The sequence below is a fragment of the Mastigoproctus giganteus genome, chromosome 3, assembly GCF_048544385.1.
Source record: "Mastigoproctus giganteus isolate SK-2022 chromosome 3, ASM4854438v1, whole genome shotgun sequence".
NCBI lineage: Eukaryota > Metazoa > Arthropoda > Arachnida > Uropygi > Thelyphonidae > Mastigoproctus > Mastigoproctus giganteus.
In genome coordinates, this window is record NC_143577.1 from 127,993,284 (window position 1) to 128,017,229 (window position 23,946).

General features: G+C 40.9%; 1 protein-coding gene across 7 annotated transcripts in view; it reads left to right on the forward strand.

The window, feature by feature from the left end:
- The window catches only part of LOC150088264 (ralBP1-associated Eps domain-containing protein 1-like), a 791,977-nt gene that overhangs the window by 445,216 nt on the left and 322,815 nt on the right, over positions 1 to 23,946 (forward strand). For 4 of the 7 annotated variants that reach the window (XM_090369413.1, XM_090369415.1, XM_090369417.1 and 1 more), the window contains one exon: positions 15,370 to 15,447. The exons of the other annotated variants lie outside the window; for them this stretch is intronic. In XM_090369413.1, coding sequence (XP_090225539.1) covers positions 15,370 to 15,447 — 78 coding nt within the window. The remainder of the gene's footprint in view (positions 1 to 15,369; positions 15,448 to 23,946) is intronic. 7 annotated transcript variants of the gene reach the window in all.

A 23,946-nucleotide genomic window follows, 5' to 3' on the forward strand; every position in this document is an offset into this window, starting at 1 on the left:
GTTGATGTCGTTTCCTGTCCCTCTTCCATCTCACAAGTTAAATGTGTCTGCAAAAACATATCCGTCCCTTCTTCTCACAAAATTATGCAATATGAAACAATATTTTATTGCATCTGGCAGAATGGAGATTCAGTATTATGCTAGAGTGAAAAATGCACAACTTATTGTTCAGTATTCCAAATGTGCATTCTACAAGTTGCCTTGCTCGAATTAATCTATAATTGAAAATTCTTCATCAATCACTGCTCATATTTTTTATGAGTATGGTAGTATTAAATTTTCAGTCAGTCCAAATGCTTCATCCCTCACAAAAACAAATGGCATTGCTGGCTCATTTAGCATTAGCATTAGCATTAGTAGAGGCATATGATGCAAGAAAGCAAGCTTATTCAGCATCAGCCAAAAAAAAAAAAAAAAAAAAACACAGCCACTACTCCCATTTCACCCCTCCGTTCGTTCGAAATACCTGTCCAGCTGAGCCTTAAATTTGTTTAGACTATCAACTTCAACAACAAGTGATGGAAGTCTATTCCACAAACCAACTGCCCGCTGGCTAAAGGCAAATTTCCGCACATCTACCCGACCTTCCTCAGTTTGAATTTATGCCCTCTCAGGTGATTATTCGGAGCAAGAGGAAGAATCCCATCGGCATTGAGCATGCTCAAGCCATTCAAAGCCTTATACACCTCTATCAGATCACCTCGCCGATGCCTAGTCTCCAGACTCTGTAATTTGCAAAACTTAAGCCTTTTTTCGTAAGAGCAACCCTTTGTTCCATTTACTAATCTTGTTGCCCTTCTCTGTACCCGTTCCAGCAGCTCTACATCCTTCTTGAAATGAGGCCCCCAGACCTGTATACAGTACTCAAGGTGTGGCCTGACCAATGCCTTATACAAGGGAATAATTACATCCCAATCCCTGCTAGAAAAATTCCTGTATATCATTGACAAGACACCATGAGCTCTCTTGCAGCTCGTCTGCACTGCTCAGAGAACTTCATATCTGCCTGCACAATTACCCCCAGGTCCTTTTCATTCTCTACCACTGTCAGCGTAGTACCACAGAGTTGATGCGTTGATCTGGCGTTACTGTTTCCCATATGTAGTATTTTACATTTGTCAATGTTAAACTTCATTTGCCACCTCTCAGCTCATCTGCTCAACCTTTCCAGATCCTGTTGCAGCAGCAGCATAGCATCAGTAGTGTCCTTAACAACCCTGCCAACCTTTGTATCGTCTGCAAACTTGGACATTAAGCTTGATATACCATCATCAATATCATTTATAAATACAGAAAACAACAATGGACCCAACACTGAACCCAGAGGAACTCCACTAATAACATTAGTCCACATTGAGCAGTGTCCATTGATTACCACTCTTTGTCTTCTGCCACTCAACCATCCCTTTATCCATAGCAGCAATTTGCCTCCAATGCCACACTGCTCCAATCTGTGCAGCAGTCTTCCATGCGCAACAGTATCAAAAGCCTTTCTAAGATCCAAATATATAATATCAAAGTTATTCCCTGCATCCAGTTCTTTTGTGACTACATCATAGTATCCAATCAAATTGGTCAGACAAGACCTGCCTTTAACAAAACCATGCTGTGTCTGAGCTATAACTGAATTCTTGTCTAGATGATCCTGCAGTGCTTCTTTAACCAGTACCTCCATTAATTTTCTTGGAACCGAAGTTAAACTAACAAGTCTGTAATTACCTGTCTCCCTTTGATCCTCCTTTGTGAATTGGGGTTACATTTGCAAATCTCCAGTCTATGGGTACCTCCCCTGAGTCCAAAGAAGCTCTCATAATTATGGCTAGGGGTTTGCTTACTTCCTTTGCTGCCTCCTTTAATATAACTGGATAGATCTCATCCACCCCGGGTGCCTTTTTTATGTTTATCCTCAACAATTTCTCCTCCACTTTCCTCTCAGTTATTAGAAAATCATCTAGCTCACTGCCAATGTTTACTTCACCTACGACATTCCCTTTCCTGAATAACTCCTCATGTGTGTATGTAGACGCAAAATACTCGTTTAGATTGTTAGCCACCTGAGCAGGATCCTCAACTGTTCAACCATCAACATCCAGTGGACCAATCTGATTCATCCCTTTCCTTCTTGAGTTTAAATAGCTAAAGAACTCTTTTCTGTTTTTCTTTGCATCCTTTGTCAAGGATTTCTCATATCTGCCTTTACCTGCCTAATCTCCTTTATGACTTGGTTACAGACCAACTTATATCTATCATAGGCTTCCATGTTACCCATTAATTTGTATGTATTCCATGCATTTTTATTCTCTGCCATATGTCTCATTAGTTCATCTGACAACCATTTAGGCCTGAAACTTGAACAATATTTCTTTGTTGGTATGTAACGCCTGGTAGCTTCCAAGATTAGTTCCTTGAATGCTTCCCATTTTGAACTTGCTGTTGGTAACATCATCAGTTGGTCCCACTGTATAGAATTTAAATACTGTCTCAGACCATCATAGTCGCCTTTACGAAAGCAAAAACCCTTCCCTTTACCTCTGATGGTAGTTACCTCCTTGAGTAAATCCCACTTCAGCACACTGTGATCACTGCCACCTAGTGGTTCCTTTATCTGCAGATTCTTAATGCATGAATAATCACTACTGATAATCAGATCAAGAGTATTACTCCCTCTAGTTGCCTCCCGAACATGCTGGTGTAGAAAACAATCATCCAATAAATCCACAAAAGCCTTGCTAGTGTGTGAGTGACCAACCCACAAATTCCAGTCAATATCTGGGAAATTAAAATCCCCCATTATAAGACTTTCTGATTTACTGGCCCATTCTATTTTCCTGTACAGTTTCTTATTATACTCATCAGAGTCATTAGGTCTATAGCACACTCCTATTCTCAATTTTGATTTACCTATGCTTATGTCACACCAAACTGACTCGACACTGCCCTGTCTATCGATGTCGACAGGCTTCACTTCCTTGGATTTTATGTGTTTTTTAACTAATAGCATAACCCCTCCTCCCTTCCTATCCTGTCTATCCTTTCTGTAGACGTTGTACTCCCCAAATTCCAGTTCTGCATTCCTTATATCTGTGTGACACCGTGTCTCTGTTGGGATATCAGAGACATGCTGTGTGACACCATATCTCTGATATCCCAACAATATCTGCCTTTGATGGTTTGAGCAATACCTCAAAGTCATCAAATTTATTTACCAAACTCCTGGCATTGGTGTACACGCAAGTATACATGCACCTGTTTCTATTCTTAGCTACCCTAACACAACCCATGTGTTTACTTGTACCGCAATGACTACCAGCAGTCTCTGAAATATCCTGCATCTTGTTTTTCAGGCTTCTGCTCATTCCAATAGAAGCAGTGCAAGAATCTCTTTCACCTCTGCCAGTGGCTACTGTTAATCTATTAGTCTTTGTCTCCCCCCCCAAGCTAGCAGTTTTCCGACCCACGTAACACTGCCTCGATAGCATCTGTAAATATTCTTCCACCCTTTCTATTTAAGTGTATCCCATCCCTGTAGAAGCAATCTCTTCTGTTAACAAGTACAGTCCAGGCTGAAAAAAATTCTACCCCTTGAGCCTTGCACAATCTTTCCAGGGCCGAATTAATCGACAAGGCTCTCATCATATACTCCCTCCTATCGTGTCTGGGCAGAATTACAGACACTTTCAAATTCAACCCTACTTCACAGCTTTTTTTCAACAGTGACCTGTACTTGTTAAGTAATTCCACTGGTCTCCTACTCTTAATATTATTAGTGCCAACGTGTACAACTATATCACCTTTTGTGCCCTTAAAAGATGATATCCGCTCTACAACGTCATCAACCTTTGCCCCTGGCAGACATACTCTGGTCCTGTTCCACCTATCCTTTTTACAAAGCATGTTCCCCGTTTCCCTGACAATAGAATCACCAACAAGAAAGTATCCTTGTCTGTATAAACAAACATGCAACATTCAAGTGATGCATGTTTGTCCTTATCTGCAACGACGTCCAGATATGCCCAGGCATTCGTGGTACTCCCCCCCAGGAAGATCTCTATTTAACAGCAAATTAAGTTGTTTCATTAGCAATCTTTTTCAAAAATTTGAATTTTTATAAATGTTCGAATCACCACGCGCCCATAAGCACCAACGTCTATTGCAATGAAACAGTAGTTTGTATTGATTTCTGCATCACTGAATCAAATTTTTTGATTTTTTTCACTAAATAACATTAGAAGTTCATCAAAACTTTGTATCAACATTCTGTAAAATAAAAATAAAAACTTTTTGGGAAACTTCCTGTGTTGTTTCAAACGTGTGTTTTTAACCTATTTCAATTTTCTGGACAAATCCCCCTACATCGTTTACTCTTTCTACTCCCAGTCAAATGTATACAAAAGTGCACAATACATCCATCTTGCAACTGAGAATAGAAAAGGTGAGTTGCTGGTGGTATCCAATGAAACATTAGATGCGCCCCTTCTAGTTTGAAATGATCTGACGTTAGAAACGCTACATGTAGTTTGCTGTTTTGGAGGCGTTTACAACTCCAGCTGATGCCCACACTTTAAGCACTAGTCTCGTATAGCCTTAACTCTTGGGTATTTGTCTTCACACACTGCAGACTGACTCCATCTATTTGGCATTGTGCATTTCTCGTAATAGACAGGTATCCTTTTAACAGCGCAGTTTTGCTCTTTTCTTTTGAAACCACTAGCGTATGCAATTTACACAAGGTACTCAGCTCCAACAAAATGAAGTGTGATCTCTCCTCTATCAGCTAAACTTAACAAGTTTGGCTGATAGAGGAGCGATCATAACAAGATTGTCATAGTCCAGTTTCATCCAGTCATTTAGGACTAAATTCCACATTAATGGGCGAAAGACTGACTCTTGTGGGCAGCCTCTTACAACATGCTGATTTAAATGTAACTGTTCTGTTGCAGAAGTTTCCCTTTATAACAGAGTAGATCTGTGGGATGCATTTTGCCTGATGTAATATCATAAGACCACTGTGCCAGTCGATGCTATAAAATGCCCCAGCGAAGTCCATAAAGATATCTAGGCAATGTTTTGATCTGTATTAGTGTACAGATTCCACCACCTTTCCCTGCAATAAACCCATATTGTTTTTCAGACCACTCACAGTTTTCTCAAACACTTTTTGTAATTCTACCTGCTAGAAACCTTTCAAAAAACTTTCCCTAATCCATTCAATAATGCAATAGGATGATATGAATCTGCCCTTTCTTTCTGTGTCAATGTCAATTTTAGCAGAAGTTTTAAAAGTGCTTCCTTCCATGGTGGTGGTGGAATTGCTCCATCTCTGAGACATGCATTAAAAATGCCTATCGGGTACTCTGGTATCAATTTCAGACTCCATTTTATGATCTCCTCCTCTTCCTCAATGAAGTCCATTCCTGGGCATTTATTGTTCTTGATTCTTTCTACTGCAGCATCCAACTCATTAATCTGGAAGCTACACTCTTCCCCTCGGCCTCTGTTGTTGTTATTTGGTTTTTAGGAGCATTAGCAACTAAGACCATATTCTTCCGGGAATATGCGGTGGTCATTCCCTGATCTTTCCACATCCTTCGTATTTGGTAGTCACGGGCTCGAACCCCGGTCTAATCAAGAAGTTTGTGCTATGCACTGCTGCTCCTGCCCACCTGGCTATGGAGGCGCCCTCTGTAACTTCACTTCATTTCCAAGTTCTTATTTCCACCATCATCATCAAGGTCCCCATTTGCTTTTATGTTACTCATCGAATTATCTAAAATCAGGCGCCTCCGTAGCCAGGTGGGAAGGAGCAGCAGTGCATAGCACATGCTTCTTGATTAGACCGGGGTTCGAGCCCATGACCACCAAATACAGAGGATGCGGAAAGGTCAGGGAATGACCACCGCATATCCCGGAGCAATATGGCCTTAGTTGCTAATGCTCCTAAAAACCAAATAACAAACAAACAACAAACAAACATCTAAAATCAAACCTATGCTTTCTTCCCACATTCGAGAAGTATCATCACTAGCCTGAATTGAACATGTGATATCTCCCGCTGGGTGTTTAATTTTATTAGCACATAATTTATAAATTAAGCCCCAAGGATCACTGTTTCCACATATCCTTACAAGATCTTGCCACGCATTAAATTTTTCTTTCATGATCAGACACGTGTATCTTCTTCTCAGACGTTGATATTCATTTCCTAAATGTATTTGATCTTCAGCCCGACATTTACTTCTTTGGTATATCTTCCTAGCTCTATCGGAGCCTCCATAGCTAGGTGGGAGGGAGCAGCAGTGCGTAGCACACGCTTCTTGATTAGACCGGGGTTTGAGCCCGTCACCACCAAATGCGGAAAGGTCAGGGAATAACCACTGCATATCCCGTAGCAATATGGCCTTAGTTGCTAATGCTCCTAAAAACCAAAAAAACAAAAAAAATCCTAGCTCTATTGGTTTCTTTGCATTGCATTGTCAACTGTGGAGTCCACCACTTCACAGGCATATGCTTAGTGGCCGACCGGGCTAGCCGAGTGGGTAAAGTACCTGCCCGGCAACCCAAAGGTCGCGGGTTCGATTCCCACCTCGGGCTTGGATCAAAGTACTGCAAAAAACCTTGGGAGGTGCAATATGGCCACAGAAGCCAATGCACCAACAACTACCAAATCAAAAAAAAAAAAAAAAATCAAAGCATATGCTTAGTTTGACAAAGCCTCACTGCAACTGTAGAGGCATCATATAACTAACTCTGCACCAGCTGAACTGCTTCAGGGCCACCTTTGATGAGTAAAATGAATCGTTTAATACATGGGCTGACTCTGTAGCCTTCTGTTTCTGTAATTCTTAGCAGTACAGACAGAGAATCACAATTGACCTTGCAAATACCTAGTTTTACAAGCAATCTTTTCCCTTATCTCAAACCTCATCACTCTATGATCACTGGAGACCCAGTCAGGCTCACCGTTGCAGCTCTTTATGTTCTTAGACCCTTTTATAATTGAAATTGTGATATCAATGTTTGATTCCCCATTCACTGTCCAATGCACCAACCTGTGATTAGGGATTACAAGATTATTTCAATTGACTGTTTCCTCCATTAGATATCCTCTGTTATTAGTATACCTGCTATGAAGTGAAGTATTTTTGGATTTGGAGTCAATCACAAAATTACGGTTTGCCCTTTCAAGTATTCTAACAGCATTTCCATTTAATATAAGTGGGGTTCATTTTGTTTATTTGAAATGTATTGTTATACTGTATAAACCTGAGATCACCTGTAACATGGAAGTACTGTAGCTCAGGGGAGAACTGAGGGGGTCAGTTGCCCTCTGAATAACAGCCTTTTAAAATGCACTGCCTGCTTGATGTTTGTTGAGCAATCAGGTACGGGACATGATATTGCCAAGGAAATGTCTTTGTGTGTTCAGTCATAATCCCACGGATGAGTCTTTTTGTGTGTGTGTGTGTGTGTGTGTGTGTGTGTGTGTGTGTGTGTGTGTGTGTGTGTGTGTGTGTGTGTGTGTGTGTGTGTGTGTGAGAGGAAATCAGGCGACAATTCAGCATTGTTATAGGGCTATATGAGAGCTTGAAGGACAGGGTGGATGTCCTCGAAGGATCTAAATTGAGCGGCCCATCAAGCTCTCAGCTGCCCACATCAACGCCAGAGCTAGCACTTGATCATCACCCAACACAGCGGTAACCTCCAAGGCAGAATGCGCTGGTCTCACAGGAACTAGTAGTTGTTGGTGACTATTATCAGGGAAACGGGGAATATGGTATATAAGAAGGATAGGTGGAACAGGACCAGGGGCAAAGGTTGATGATGTAGAGTACAGCGGATATCATCTTTTGAGGGCACAAAAGGTGATATTGTTGTACACGCTGGCACTAATGATATTAAGAGTAGGAGACCGGTGGAATTACTTAACAAGTACAGGTTCCTGTTGAAAAAAAGCTGTGAATTAGTGTTGAATTTGAAAGTGTCTGCAATTCTGCCCAGACACGATAGGACGGAGTATATGATGAGAGCCTTGTCAATCAATTTGGCTCTGGAAAGATTGTGCAAGGCTCAAGGGCTAGAATTTTTTTCAGCCTGGTCTATAATTGTTAACAGAAGAGACTGCTTCTACTGGGATGGGATACACTTAAATAGAAAGGGTGCAAGAACATTTGCTGATGCTATCGAGGCAGTGTTAGGTGGTTCGGAAAACTGCTAGCTTGGGAGGGGGGATACAAGGTCTAATAGATTAAGAGTAGCCACTGGGAGAGGTGAAAGTGATTTTTGCACTGCTTCTATTGGAATGAGCAGCACCCTGGAAAACAAGATGCAGGGGATTTTTGAGACTGCTGGTAGTCATTGCGTTACAAATAAAAATGTGGCTTGTGTTAGGGTAGTTAAGAATAGGAACAGGTGCATGTATACTTGTGTATACACCAATGCTAGAAGTTTGGTCAATAAATTTGATGAATTTGAGGTATTGCTCAAACCATCAAAGGCAGATATTGTTGCGATATCAGAGACGTGGTGTCACAAAGATAAGGAATGCAGAAATGGAATTTGGGGAGTACAATGTGTACAGGAAGCATAGACAAGATAGGAAGGGAGGAGGGGTTATGCTATTAGTTAAGAAACACATAAAATGCAAGAAAGTGAAGCCAGTCGACATCGCTGGACAGTGCAGTGTCGAATCAGTTTGGTATGACATAAGCATTGGGAGATCAAAATTGAGAGTAGGAGTGTGTGTTATAGGCCTGATGAGTATAATAAGAAGCCACGGACATCCTCTACGACATTGCCCGGCCATACGGTTTGAAGATCAATGCTGGTAAGACAAAGGCCCTGACAACAGATGGGTCGCAAGCCACCATCTATCTCGAAGGCGTCCAGATCGAGCAAGTGCAGGACTTTAAATACCTTGGGTCGCTGGTCCAGGAGAAGAAAGTTACATCCACCATGGAAATCCACAGGAGAATTGGACAGGCGGCCACTGCGTTCGCCTCGCTCAAATGGTGTCTGTGGAAGAGGACCAACATTTCCACAAAGACTAAAATCCGACTCTTCCGGACTTTGATCCTGCCCATTCTTCTTTACGGATCAGAAACATGGATTTGTCTCAAGTTAGATTTGAACAAACTTGAGGTATTCCAAATGCGATGCCTGCGGCAGATCTTGGGCATCTCTCTTCGCGACCCCATCACTAATGATACCATCCGCGCCAGATGCCAACAGCAACCAACCATTGCCGACCAAATCCAGAAGCGAAGGCTTAGATGGTTTGGCTACGTATGTAGAATGGGCACGAACAGAATACCATCCACACTCCTTTGGAGACAACGACCCACCCAATGGAGCATCCAACAGACCGCGCCTAGGAAAACGTGGGCCAAGCAAGTGGAAAATGACTTGAAGAGCCGACGTCTCGACCTTAACCAGGCCAGGACTGACGCCATGGATCGTAAGGTATGCAAGAACATCACAGAGCAAGTCCAAAACCCTGCGGCACCTACAGCAGCATACTGGTTGCGTGGCCAACCGCCTCCCCCAGCTGCCAGCTAAGGACCAAAGAAGAAGAAGAAGAGAGGGACAATAAATCAGAGAGTCTTATAATGGGGGATTTTAATTTCCCCAGATATTGACTGGAATTTGTGGATTGATCACTCACACACTAGCAAGGTTTTGTGGATTTATTGGATGATTGTTTTCTACAGCAGCGTGTTTAGGAGCCAACTAGAGGGAGTAATACTCTTGATCTGATTATCAGTAGTGATTCTTCTTGCATTAAGAATCTGCAGATAAAGGAACCACTAGGTGGCAGTGATCACAGTGTGCTGAAGTGGGATTTACTCAAAAAGGTAACTACCATCAGGGGCAAAGGGAAGGGTTTTTGCTTTCGTAAAAGCGACTACGGTGGTCTGAGACAGTATTTAAATTCTCTACGTTGGGATAAACGTGATGATGTTACCAACAGCAAATTCAAAATTGGAAACATTCAAATTATTTATCTTGGAAGGGTCTGAGACAGTATTTAAATTCTCTACGTTGGGATAAACGTGATGATGTTACCAACAGCAAATTCAAAATTGGAAACATTCAAATTATTTATCTTGGAAGCTACTAGGCTTTACATACCAACTAAGAAATATTGTTCAAGGTTTATGCCTAAATGGATATTAGATGAACTAATGAGATATATGGCTTAGAAGAAAAATGCATGGGATACATATAAATTTATGGGTGACATGGAAGCATATGATAGATATAAGCTGGTCTCTAACCAAGTCACAAAGGAGATTAAGCGGGCAAAGGCAGATTATGAGAAATCTTTGGAAAAGGATGCAAAGAAAAACAGCAAAGAGTTCTTTACCTAGTAAACTCTAGAAGGAAAGAGATGAATCAGATTGGTCCACTGGATATTGATGGTTAAACTGTTGATGATCCTGCTCATATGGCTAACAAACTAAATGAGTATTTTGTATCCACATTCACACATGAGGAGTTATTCAGGGAGGGGAATTCCAGAAGTGAATTAAACTCTGGCAGTGAGCTAGATGATTTTGTAATAACTGAGAGGAAAGCGGAAGAGAAATTGTTGAAGATAAACATAAAAAAGGCACCCAGGGTGGCTGGGATCTATCCAGTTATATTAATGGAGGCAGCAAAGGAAGTAAGCAAACCCTTAACCATAATTATGAGAGCTTCTTTGAACTCAGGGGAGGTACCCATGTACTGGAGATGTGCAAATGTAACCCCAATTCACAAAGGGAAGACAAAGGGCGACTCAAGTAATTATAGACCTGTTACTTTAACTTCTGTTCCAGGAAAATTAATGGAGGCACTGGTTAAAGATGCACTGCAGGATCACCTAGACAAGACTTCATTTATAACTCGGACACAGCATGGTTTTTGTTAAAGGAAAGTCTTCCCTGACCAATTTTATTGGATACTATGATGTGGTCACAACGGAACTGGATGCAGGGAATAACTTTGATATCATATATTTGGATCTTAGAAAGGCTTTTGATACTGTTGCACATGGAAGACTGCTGAACAAATTGGAGCAGTGTGGCATTGGAGGCAAATTGTTGGAATGGTTGAGTGGGAGAAGACAGAGAGAGTGGTAATCAATGGACTCTGCTCATCGTGGACTGATGTTATTAGTGGAGCCCCTCCGGATTCAGTGTTGAGTCTGCTGCAACAGGATCTAGAAAAGTTGAGCAGATGGCCTGAGAGGGGGCAATTGAAGTTTAACATTGACAAATATAAAGTACTGTATATGGGAAGCAGTAACCTCAGTAACGTATCAACTCTGCGGTACTACACTGACAGTAGTACAGAGTGAAAAAGACCAGGGGTAATTGTGCAGGCAAATATGATGTTTTCCAAGCTGTGCAGACGGTCTGCAAGAGTAGTTTATGGTGTCTTGTCAATGATATACAGGAATTTTTCTATCAGGGAAAAGGAGATGATTATAAATTTTCTGTTTATACTCCGGCAAGACAATCAAGTCAGTAGAGTTTACAATAAATCGTCAATACAAATATTTATTGTATTTAATAGTCACGGGCTTGAACCCCGGTCCACTCAAGGACCGTATGCTATGCACTCTCGCTCCTGACCACTCAGCTACATCAGGCCCTGTATAAGGCAGTGGTCAGGTCAGGCCACACCTTGAGTACTGTATATAGGTCTGGAGGCCTCATTTTAGGAAGGATGTAGAGCTGCTGCAGCAAGTGGAGAGAAGGGTAACAAGATTAGTTAATGGAACAAAGGGTTGCTCTTATGAAGAAAGGTTTAGGTTCTGCTAATTGCAAGCTTCTGGAGACTAGGCACCTGCGATGTGATCTGATTGGCGTGTATAAAGCGTTGAATGGTTTGAGCATGCTGATTGCTGATGGGATTCTTCCTCTTGCTCAGAATAATCAACTGAGAGGGCATAAATTCAAATTGAGGAAAGACGGTTGTAGGATAGATGTGCGGAAGTTTGCCTTTAGCTAGCGTGTGGTTGGTTGCTGGAACAAACTTCCATCTGTCGTAGAAGTTGATAGCTTAAATAGATTTAATCATGCAGGAGAATTGTCTCTTTGAGTAGACCGTGGTTCAAGCCCGTGACAGCTAAATACTATTAATGATTGTATTCGTGATTTATTGTAGTCCTTTGACCTGGTGGTCATGCTAAAATATAAAAAAAAAAAAAAACTTTTTTTTTTTTTTTTTTTTTTAACTTTTCTTAATGTTAACTTTGTAGGTAAAAAGTTTTACTTTGAACGAGTATCATATTTTGAATATTATTCTTCATAGTTTTAGTTAATCTCACCTACAGTTTTAAAGAAGTTAGTTTCATTTGTTGAAATAATTTGCTTAACCATTAAAACTTATATCAGAATTTGGACTGACAACAGTGGCACTATAAATTCATTCTCATTTTTGTTTTTTTGTTTTTAATCTGTTCAGTTTCATACTGATTATGTTTCAATTTATATATAACTCTATTGAGAGAAAAGTTTTAGCATTAGTAGAGGCATTTGATGCAAGAAAGCAAGCTTATGCAGCATCAGCCAAAAAATAAAAAAATAAATAAAATAAAAAAAATAACCACTTCCACTTCACCCCTCTGTTCGTTTGAAATACCTGTCCAGCTGAGCCTTAAACTTATTCAGGCTATCAACCTCCACGACAAGGGATGGAAGTCTGTTCCACCAACCAACCACCCGCTGGCTAAAGGCAAATTTCCTCACGTCTGTCCTACATCTGTCTTTCCTCAATTTGAATTTATGCCCCCTCAGGTGATTATTTTGAGCAAAAGGAAGAATCCCATCAGCATTGAGCATGCTCAAACCATTCAAGGCTTTATACACCTCTATCAGATCACCTCGCTGGTGCCTAGTTTTCAGACACTGTAATTTGCAAAACAGGCCTTTCTTCGTAAGAGCACCCTTTGTTCCATTCACCAATCTTGTTGCCCTTCTCTGTACTCGTTCCAGCATCTCTACATCCTTCTTGAAATGAGGCCTCCAGACCTGTATACAATATTCTAGGTGTGGCCTGACCATTGCCTTATACAAGGGAATAATCACCTCCTTATCCCTGCTAGAAAAATTCCTATATATCATCGACAATACATCATGAGCTACTCTTGCAGCCCGTCTGTACTGCTCAGAAAACTTCATATCTGCCTGCACAACACCCCCAGGTCCCACCCCCAAGTTAAAACGCATTATCTTAGACAGTGTGTAGTACAGGCATATGATGCAAGGAAGCAGGCTTATAAGCTTATATAGCATCATCCAAAAAAAAAGAAAGAAAAAATTCACACATCCATTCTCTCTAAAAGTTTGTCCATTTCCTCCTTGAATTTATTTAAGCTATCAACTTCTACGACGACATATGGAAGTTTGTTCCATCAATCATCTATCCCCTGGCTAAAGGCAAATTTCCGCACATCTATTTTACAACTGTCTTTCCTCAATTTGAATTTATGCCCCTCAGGTTCGTAATCTGAGCAAGCAGAAGAAAGAATCCCATCAGAATTGAATCTGCTCAACCCATTCAAGGCCTTATACACCTCAGTCAGATCACCTCGCAGATGCCTAGTCTCCAGCCGCTGCAATTTGCAGAACTTAAGCCTTTCTTGGTAAGAGCACCCCTTTGTTCTCCTCACCAATCTTATTGCCCTTCGTTGTACTTGCTCGGGCAACTCTACATCTTTCCTAAAATGAAGCCTTCAGACCTGTACCCAGTACTCAAGGTGTGGCCTGACCATTGCCTTATGCAAATGGATAATCACTTCCTTTTCCCTGCTAGCAAAATTCCCATTTATCATTGACAATACCCCATGACCTGCTCCTCCAGCCTGTCTGCATTGCCCAGAAAAATTCATATCTGACTGCCCAATATCTCCCAGGTCTTTTTCATTTTCTACCATCCTAAGTGTAGTACCACACAGTTTGTACATTTCTCTGAGGTTAATTCTTCTCATATGCAGTACTTTGCATTTGTCAATGTTAAATTTCAGTTGCCACTTCTCAGCCCATCTGCCCAACTTTTCTAGATCCTGTTGCAGTAGCACACTGCCACTTGTGTCATTGACAACCCTGCCCATCTTTGTATAATCTGCATACTAGGACATTAATCCTGATTGATATACCTTCATCACTATTATTGATATATATACAAAATGACAGTGGGCCCAACACAGAACTTTGGGGCACTCCAGTAATGACATTAGCATTAGTTGAGGCATGCAATGCAAGAAATCAAACTTATGTAGCATCAGCCAAAAAAAAAAAAAAAAAAATTCCCATTTCACGTCACTACAAATTCAATTAATTATTGACAGCTGCCTCCATAGCGTTCACCAGCCTCATGCATGAGATTCACTGTCTAATGTTTGATGTTCCATTGTAACGTTTTTCGTATATTAATGAATATTCTGTATTTGTAAATACTGTAGTTTAGTATTTTGTAAATATTGTAAATATTTTAGTCCTGCTATTTCGGATGCAACAATATTCTTCATGTATTATGGAATACTGAAGCAAAAGGCCTTTTCCTAAGTAACCTATGTAAACGCAGGAAATAATTACATATTGATATTGGCTCAAGTCCAGTATAGTATACACCAGCAAATACTTCGATGAAAGCAAAGAAGGCGGCAATAATTGACATTGAAGGCACCTCCCTTTTCTGATTGTTTTGTGTTGTCGAGGTGGAGGAAGCCTGGGGCTTATGCTGCACCAGCCAAAAAAAATTCTTGAGTTACCCTGAGAGTGAGAAAGAGAGAGAGAGAGAGAGAGAGAGAGAGAGAGAGAGAGAGAGAGAGAGAGAGAGAGAGAGAGAGAGAGAGAAAGAAAAAGAAAGCAAGAGTAAGAAGTAGAAAGGAATCACCAAGAAAGAGAAGAATGATGATATCCAGCTCAAGACCCTTGGTGTGCCAAGCCCATATCCACCATATATGAACTCCTGGAGTTAAATTTCTAAGGTTATTTCATATACAATTCAACTGGCATAATTTTAAAAATTTCTGCTTTGATACTTAGCATTAAGCAATAATTTCCCTCAGAGTTGGACAGTTGAATCAAAATATAAGAAAAATGTAAGACAAAAAATAATAATATTTAAAAGCATTTAAGTACAAAGTTTTAATTTTTACAAACCTTCAAAATTTCACGTAGAAACTCGCTTCACAGAGTCTGCCACTATTGAAATTTCACTATTAGGAAATCTGCACATAAAAAGGGACACACTTTCTTGTGAAGAAATTAACTAGCAAATTTTGCTATAAAAATATGAGATATAAGTTTATTTTGAGATATATAGTTATTTTTTTATTTATTATTTTCTGTAGTTTTAAATAATTTTTTTATCATGTAGAATTAAGTGAAGCTAAGCCTGTTGCAATTATGTCACAACCACAAATCATTCAAAGGCCAATACCTAGGAAGCCAAGTGGTAAGTTATGCCATGGTTTTTATAGTATTAAAATTTTTATTGTAGATTCACTTCCATTTTTTTATTTAAAATATTTATAATTTAAAATAAGCTAAAATTATAAGTGATTACTTTGATTTTCTTTTATATGGGATAAATTATTGGGTTAATATATCCCATTATCCCAAGCTGATAATGGGATTCTATGAATGTTACGATGGCATCACTCAAACATTGAGTGATGTGTGAGTGATGTGGATCCGCACCTCCAAATATGGAGGATGCGGAAGGTCAGGGAATGACCACCACATATACCCAGCCCGGATAAAGGGTGAGGGTTGACTTCAGGAAGGGCATCCATCCGTAAAAATTGCATGCCAAAACAATAAAAATGATGACCCCCATATATAATGGGAAAAAGGCAGGGACAAAAAAAAAAAGGCTTGAACATCTATATACTGTAATTTTCAGGAAGGAAGGAAGGCTATTCCAGAAAACAGCAGTTGAAGGAATAAATGAGGAAGATGAAAAGTTGGTTCTGTGAGTTTTAAGTTGGACAATGAATGGATGTTAGCTGGGGGCGGCACGTGTTCGGACTGTTTTCAAAGAGGGATCGGGAACTATAGAAGCCAATTCAGAAGAATAATGCCCATGGAAGTATCTGTAGAGAAGGCATGCAGCAGAAACAGAACATCTATGAGACAGAGAGAGAGGAGAAACTCTGTTAGAGATGAGTCATTAATTAACCTAACTGCCCTCTTCTGAATGGAATCTAGAAGCCCGAGAAAGGTTTGGGGGGCACTGCCCCAGATGTGGGAATAATATTTCACGGTAGGGCAAATTTGCAATTTGTACAGAGTGAACAGCTGTTTAGAAGAAAAGTAACGCAGAGAACGAAAGAGGAAACCAAGTTTTTTAGATGCACGGAAGCAATATTTGGAATGTGCTTGTGCCAAGAGAGATTAGAAGTCAGGGTATTCCCCAAAAGAAATATAACATCGTGCCTAGAAATCGGAATGTCACCAAAGATAAGCATAGAAACAGAAGAATCCTTTTTGCGAGATATAACACAGGACTGAGTTTTAGAAGGATTGAAATCAACGAAGTTGTCTTTGCTCCACTGGAGTTCGGCATTTAAGGAATTGGGAGCAGATATTCAAGAAATTGAAGCTGATTGAGCAGGGCAAGGTTTCTCAAACTGGAAAGTGGAGTGCAGTGTGCTATCATCATTAAAACTATGGATAGTATTTCCAATCAGTGGGTGGTCATTAATATACAAGAGCAAAAGAATTGAAGAAAGAACTGAACCTTGCAGGACACCAGGATTAGTGGAGAAATTAGAAGACAGAGCCATCTACCATCACCCTCAGTGAGCGATCAGAGGGAAAATTGGTTAACCAATAACAAAAAACAGTTGGCAAACCGTAAGATGGAAGCTTGTTTAGAAGACTTTTATGCCAACATGATTGAAAGCCTTTGTGATGTCAAGAGCAATTACTTGTGTTTCACCAAACTTTTCCATTGAATTTGTCCATATATGGGTAACATAAGCCAGAATATCACCAGTGGGTCGACACTGACGGCATCCATACTGGCGATCGTTGATCAGACGGAAGGTTTCTAGGTAGTTTAAGAGTTGGCGGTTAATTGATTTCTCCATTACTTTAGAAAGAGTAGAAGTAATTGCAATGGGACGATAATTGGATGGGAGGGATTTGTCACCCTTTTTAGGAACTGTCTGGCTGGATATGAGCAAATTTCCAAGCAGAAGGAAAAACACCTTTGGAATAAGAAACTGAAAAAAGCCATCAAATAAGAGGAGTAAGTTCAGGAGAACATTAAGAACAAGTGGAGAAATGCCATCAGGACCTGGAGCTTTCTTAGCAACGAGATTAGTCAAAATCCTTCTGACGGAAGACCACAGGAGGCATTGAATGGAGCAACCTGGGAATGGTGCGAAGTGTTTTACCAAGGTCATTAATACATGAGTTTGTTGGAAAATGAGATTCTAGCAGGTCAGCTTTATACTTGGCTAAAAATATAACAGAACCGTCTGGTTTGGACAGAGGTGGGAGCAGAGATGAACAAAAAAGTTGTGGCCAATAGCTTTGGCAAGAGACCAGAATACTCAAGGAATTCTCAAACTGGAAACTGGAAAACTTGCTTCTTTTCCAAATTAACATTTGGACAAGAAGCAAATTTTCTACTCTGAGCCTGTTCAAAATCTATTTTGACTAATTAATAACTGCTTTAAAATTGTTGCGAGCTCTGGTGTAGGCAGAAAATGAAATGGAAGAATTGGAAAAAAGCCAATTACGATATGCAACATTCTTCTCTTGAACAGCCTTAGCATATTTATTGGAAAACCAAGGTTTAGAAAAAGAATGAGATTTTAAGGTGGAGTGTGGAATAAAGGATTCCATTTCTACAATAATAATTTCACTGAGACGATTGAGCGAACGTTAACATGAGAAGTTTTGAAACAATAATCTGACCAAGAAAAAGAAGAAAAGAAATCTCTCAGGTCATCCCATTTTGCATTCCTGTAATGCCAAATAACACAAGGTTGGGAATAGCCATGAGATAAAGGCTCCATTGGAGAAGAGACAATCACCAAGTTGTGATCTAAGGTGCCTAAAGGACCACTCACTTCGACCTTGTACTTAGAAGGGTTGTTTGTGAAAAAAAGATCGAGCGAAGAATCTGTGTCAGGTCATTAGTAATTGCAAAAGCCTCACAATCTCAACCAGCTGGGTCTGTGCGACTAGAAGACTGAAGCCAGCTAGAATTGTGAACGTTAAAATCACCTATAAAAATTACCACTCTGTTAGGAAAGTTGGACTGAAGAAAGTCAAGTTGCAAAGAGAGGAAGTCAAAGTATTCTGAGTGATTAGTGGAGTTGGGAGAACAGTAGAGACAACAGATGAATTTGACAGAATGAGATAGAGAGAGAGATTTTAAGCCAGAGTAGATCGAAAAAAGGAGATTCCAAATTACCAAGTCTCTGACAGCGAATATCGGAACGGACATAAACATAAGTACCACCTTTGAGGTGAAAGGAATTGTACAGCGAATAATTTGGGCAACTGAGATGAGCAGTAGTTGAATCAACTGATAACTGAGAATCTGTCAGAAAAGTACATGGGGTTTGGCACACGGTAAGTAGATATTGACATCATAAGATTAAAACTGAGACCACATATATTTGTGAAATGAATTAGGAAGTGTTTGGGAGGGTTCGATCATTTTGCAGATAAGTTTTCTCTATTAGTTTGACAATTCATGGTGTATTCAATAGTAAGAAAAATTTGCGGGGGGGGGCTTACTTGCTGTATGAAGTAATGAAATTTTTGGATATGACATACACTTGGTAAGAATATAACTAGATCCTTGACTTAATGTGGCCTCGACAATGCCCCCCCCCCCAAATACACCCTACTCAGACTCCCTCCAATTACTATCTGGCAGAGCACAGCAGCAAGATTATACACTAGCTGAACCAGAAAGCTCCTAGAGAGTTGCCAATAGCTTTGGTTTGGTGTGCTAACTTTTTTTTTTTTTTATGTAAACCCCAAACACAAGAGGTATTAAAACCTATAGTACTTAGTACCGTGCTTGGGATGGAGGTTGAGAAGACGAAAGAAGATTTTTGTTGACTTTGGACTTGAACTTCTGTAGACTGTAATTTTCAGGAAATACGTATGAAGGAAGATTGTTCCAGGAACAACCTTCCTTCCTTGTTTATTCATTCAACGGCAGTTGAATGAATAAACAAGGAAGATGAAAAGTTGGTTCGGTAAGTTTGAAGTTGGACAGTAAACGGATGTTGGCTGGTGGCGGCACTTGTTCGGACTGTTTTGAAAGAGAGAGCGGGAATTATAGAAGCCAATTCAGAAGAACAGTTCCCATGGAAGTATCTGTAGAAGAGGCATGCAGCAGAAACAGTTCGTTTATGAGACAGGGAGTGGAGAGACTCTGTTAGAGATGAATCATTAATTAACCTAACTGCTCTCTTCTGAATGGAATCAAGAAGCCTGAGAGGGGTTTTGGGGGCACCACCCCAGATGTGGGAACAATATTCCATGGCAGGGCGGATTTGCGATTTATACCGAGTGAGCAGCTGTTTGGAAAAAAAGTATTGCCGAGAGCGAAAGAGAAAACCAAGTTTTTTAGATGCAGAGGTAGCAATATTAGCGATGTGCTTGTGCCAAGAGAGAGAGATTAGAAGCCAGGGTAATCCCCTAAAGAGATATATCATTTTGCCTAGAAATCGGAGTGTCACTAAAGATAAGCATAGGAGCAGAAGAATCCTTTTTTGCGAGACACAAGACAAGACTGAGTTTTAGAAAGGTTGAAATCAACTAAGTTGTCTTTGCCCCACTGGAGAATTACCTGAAGATCAGCATTTAAGGAATTGGTAGCCGATTTTCGAGAAGTTGAAGCTGATTGTGCAGGACAAGGTTTCTCAAAATGGAAAGTGGAATGCAATGCGCTATCATCGGCAAAACTATGGAGAGGATTTCCAGTCAATGGAAGAAGGTCATTAATATACAAGTGAAAAAGAGTGGGGGAAAGAACTGAACCTTGGAGAGGAAACTATGGAGAGGATTTCCAGTCAATGGAAGAAGGTCATTAATATACAAGTGGAAAAGAGTGGGGGAAAGAACTGAACCTTGGGGGATACTGGCATTAGTGGAGAAGTTAGAAGACAGAGAGCCATCTACCATCACCCTCAGTGAGCAATCAAAGAAAAAACTGGATAACCAATTACTAAAAACAGTTGGCAAACCATAAGATGGAAGCTTGTTTTGAAGACCATTATGCCAAACACGATCAAAAGCTTTTGAGATGTCAAGAGCAACTACTTGTGTTTCACCGAACCTTTCCATTGAATTAGTCCATAAATGGGTAACATAAGCCAGAATATCACCAGTGGATCGACACTGACGGAATCCATACTGGCGATCGTTGATCAGACGGAAGGTTTCTAGGTAGTTTAAGAATTGGCGGTTAATTGATTTCTCCATTACTTTAGAAAGAGTAGAAGTAATTGCTATGGGACGATAATTGGATGGGAGGAATTTGTCACCCTTTTTAGGAACTGGCTGGATATGAGCAAATTTCCAAGCAGAAGGAAAAACACCTTTGGAATAAGAAAGTGAAAAAGGCGGCAAAGAATAGAAGTAAGTTCAGGACCACAGGTTTTGAGAAGAAGTGGAGAAATACCATTGGGACCTGGAGCTTTCTTAGCATCAAGATTCGTCAAAATCCTTTGACATCCTTTTGACGGAAGACCACAGGAGGCATTGAATGGAGCGTGTTGGGAATGGTGGGAGGTGTTTTACCAAGATCATTAATACATGAGTTGGAAGAAAAATGAGATGCGAGCAGGTCAGCTTTATCCATGGCTGAAGTGACAACAGAACCATCTGGATTGGACAGAGGTGGGAGCAGAGATGGGCAAAAGTTGCGGCCAATAGCTTTGGAAAGAGACCAGAATGCTTGGCTACCATTAGGGCAAGAAGCAAGTTTTCTACTCTTAGCCTGTTCAAACTCTAGTTTGGACTGATTAATAACGGCTTTACAATTGTTGCGAGCTTTGGTGTAGACAGAAAATGAAACTGAAAAACTAGAAACAAACCAATTATGATATCCAACATTCTTCTCTTGAACAGCCTTAGCACATTTATTGAAAACCAAGGTTTAGATAAAGGACGAGAGTTTTAAGTGGAGTTTGTGATAAAGGATTCCATTCCTGCAAGAATAATTTCACTGACACGATCTGAGCAAAAGTTGACATCAGAAGTTTTGAAACTATAATCCGACCAAGGAAACGAAGAAAAGAAATCTCACAGGTCATCCCATTTTGCATTCTTGTAATTCCAAACAACATGAGGTTGGGAATAGCCATGAGATAAAGGTTCCAAAGGAGAAGAGACAATCACCAAGTTGTGATCTGAAGTGCCTAAAGGACCTCTCAACTGTGTACTTAGAAGGGTTGTTTGTGAGAAAAAGATCAAGCGTATTGGCTGTATGATTAGGATTGTCCGGAATTCTTGTAGTTAAATGAACAATCTGTGCAAGGTCATTAGTAATTTCAAAAGCCTCAGCATCTCGACCAGCTGGTCGGTGTGACTAGAAAATGGAAGCAGGCTGGAGTTGTGAACATTAAAATCACCAAGGAAAATTTCCTCACTGTTAGGAAAGTTGGATTGGAGAAAGTCAAGTTGCAAAGAGAGGAAGTCAAAGAGCTCCAAGTGATTAGTGGAGTTGGGAGAACGGTAGAGACAACAGATGAATTTTACACAATGAGGTAGAGAGATTTTAAGCCAGAGAAGATCAAAGAGAGGAGATTCCAAACTGCCAAGTCTCTGACAGGGAATATCGGAATGGACATATGCACAAGTAACCCCTTTGAGGCGAAAGGAATCATACAGCGAATAATTTGGGCATCTGAGATGAGCAGTAGTTGAATCAACCATTAACTGAGATTCTGTCAGGAAAAGTACATGGGGTTTGGCAGACTGCAAGTGAAAATGGACATTGTTGAGATTTGAATTGAGACCATGTATATTTGTGGAATGAATTAGGAAGTGCTTGGGAGGTTTAGATCTTTTTGCAGATCTTTTCACAATTCATGGTGTATTCAATAGTAAGGAAAAGTGGGTGGGACATGCTGTATGAAGTAATGAAATGTTTGGATATGGCGTACACATGGTAAGAATATACCCAGATCCTTGACATGATGTGGCCCCGACAATGTCCCCACATACACACTACTCGAACTTCCTCCATTTCACTATCTGGCAGAGCAGAGGTAGCAAGATTATACACTAGCTGATCCGGAAGCCTCCTAGAGAGTTACCAATAGGTTCGGTCCGGTGTACTAATTAGCGGCCGGCCTGCGAACACCGTTTTAGAGCTGTACCCTCAAAATGTAAGGAATAATGGATATCGCCACGATGTTCGTCATAACCTCAAAAGTCATCAATTATACTGCATGATGGAAGAGATAAAGAAGGGTTGACTGGAACTTAGCTCTAGAGACTAAACATGGGTTCCACCACTTCAAGCCTCCACTAAGCAAAGTGGTGGTATTGCGCCGGTTGATGTGTGTCATCTACCACCTAGTACTGCCTGGTAACATAGAGGGGCAGCATTCATCCATGTGGTGTGGGCGCCACACCTCGACCCCTGCTTACGTTGGTTCACATCTGGGTGGTCACCCACCTTATACTTGTGCATGGAGGTTATACCCAGGATTACTAACAGTCCCGCCATCGTGAAGGTGCAAGCAGAGGATTTGGCTGTCACAGACCATCCGGACTTCGCTAAAATTGGGTCCACTTGACTTGAGTGTCACCCGAATATCAGTTCCATCAGACTTTAGACTTCCCAGGTTTTAGACTCCCAGGTAGCAAGTACAGCTTGTCTGGCATATCTGAGAGGATGTCTGTGAATAACTCAAGGACCAAAGCCGGCCTGTACCCTAGAAATGTTAGGAAGTTTGGATCTCCCCGTGGTATTCCTGATAACCTCAAAAGATTTCGATTATAATGCACGATAAAACAGATCGCGGGGGAGGGGGGGGGTTGACCGGGACTTTGCTCTGGAGACTAAACATGGCTTCCACCACTTCAAGCCTCCAATAAGCAAAGTGGTGGTGCATAGTGTGCCTGGTGTTAGGGTCAGGCGCCACCTATGATTTCTCACATCTGCACCATATGTACGTTGTGAAGAAATACAGAACTCTTGTAAATGCCAGAAAAGTATTGTCTGTTGTATATGACATATTGCATTAGGTTCTGTTGCGTGTTCTGCCATTTGGCCGCAGGGCCCCTGGTGGGACCTCACTTTGCTCACACACACCGCTAGGAGATAGCCAGGCTGCCCTGTGTTCTCCGGCTGGTCTCCGCCAGGGTCGCCTGAGCATCCTGGACGAAGACCAAGTTAAAAAAAAATAAAAGAAGAGAAGAGAAGGCCTGGGGAACAAGAGGAAATGGAGTCTGAATGTGAGGAACAAGCTAAAGTGGACAGTAGAGAAGGCAGTCCACCCGAGTAGGGAGAAATAGGGGATGGGGAGAGGAATCAAAAGTCACAGGGGCAGGCGCCACTGTGCGAGTGCCAAAGGCCAAGCACTCTCTGGGAGTCAGCTTTCCAAGGAGTGCCAACCATGATGATGCCAGCATAGTATTTTAATCTTCAGTCTTACCCTTTTATCAGTTGGGAAAATGCTATCTGACCCCAGTTTGTGTTTGAACTTGAGGGTCGTCATTCTGAGCAGCTCTAAGTTCAGCAAACTTGGCCCGTCTGATGGTAAAGACGGCTTGCACCTAACTCATTAGGGCTTTGTATGTTGTTTCATTCTGAAACAGGTATGTTTCATGGTTACGAGGGTTCCCCTGGATTTCAGTAAAAAATTTGAGCCTACAATCATTGTAAGCAGGGCACTCATACATGAGATACCCCCCCCCCCCATGACTCCTCTTCGCCACAGTGGCAGAATGAATTGCTTTCAAT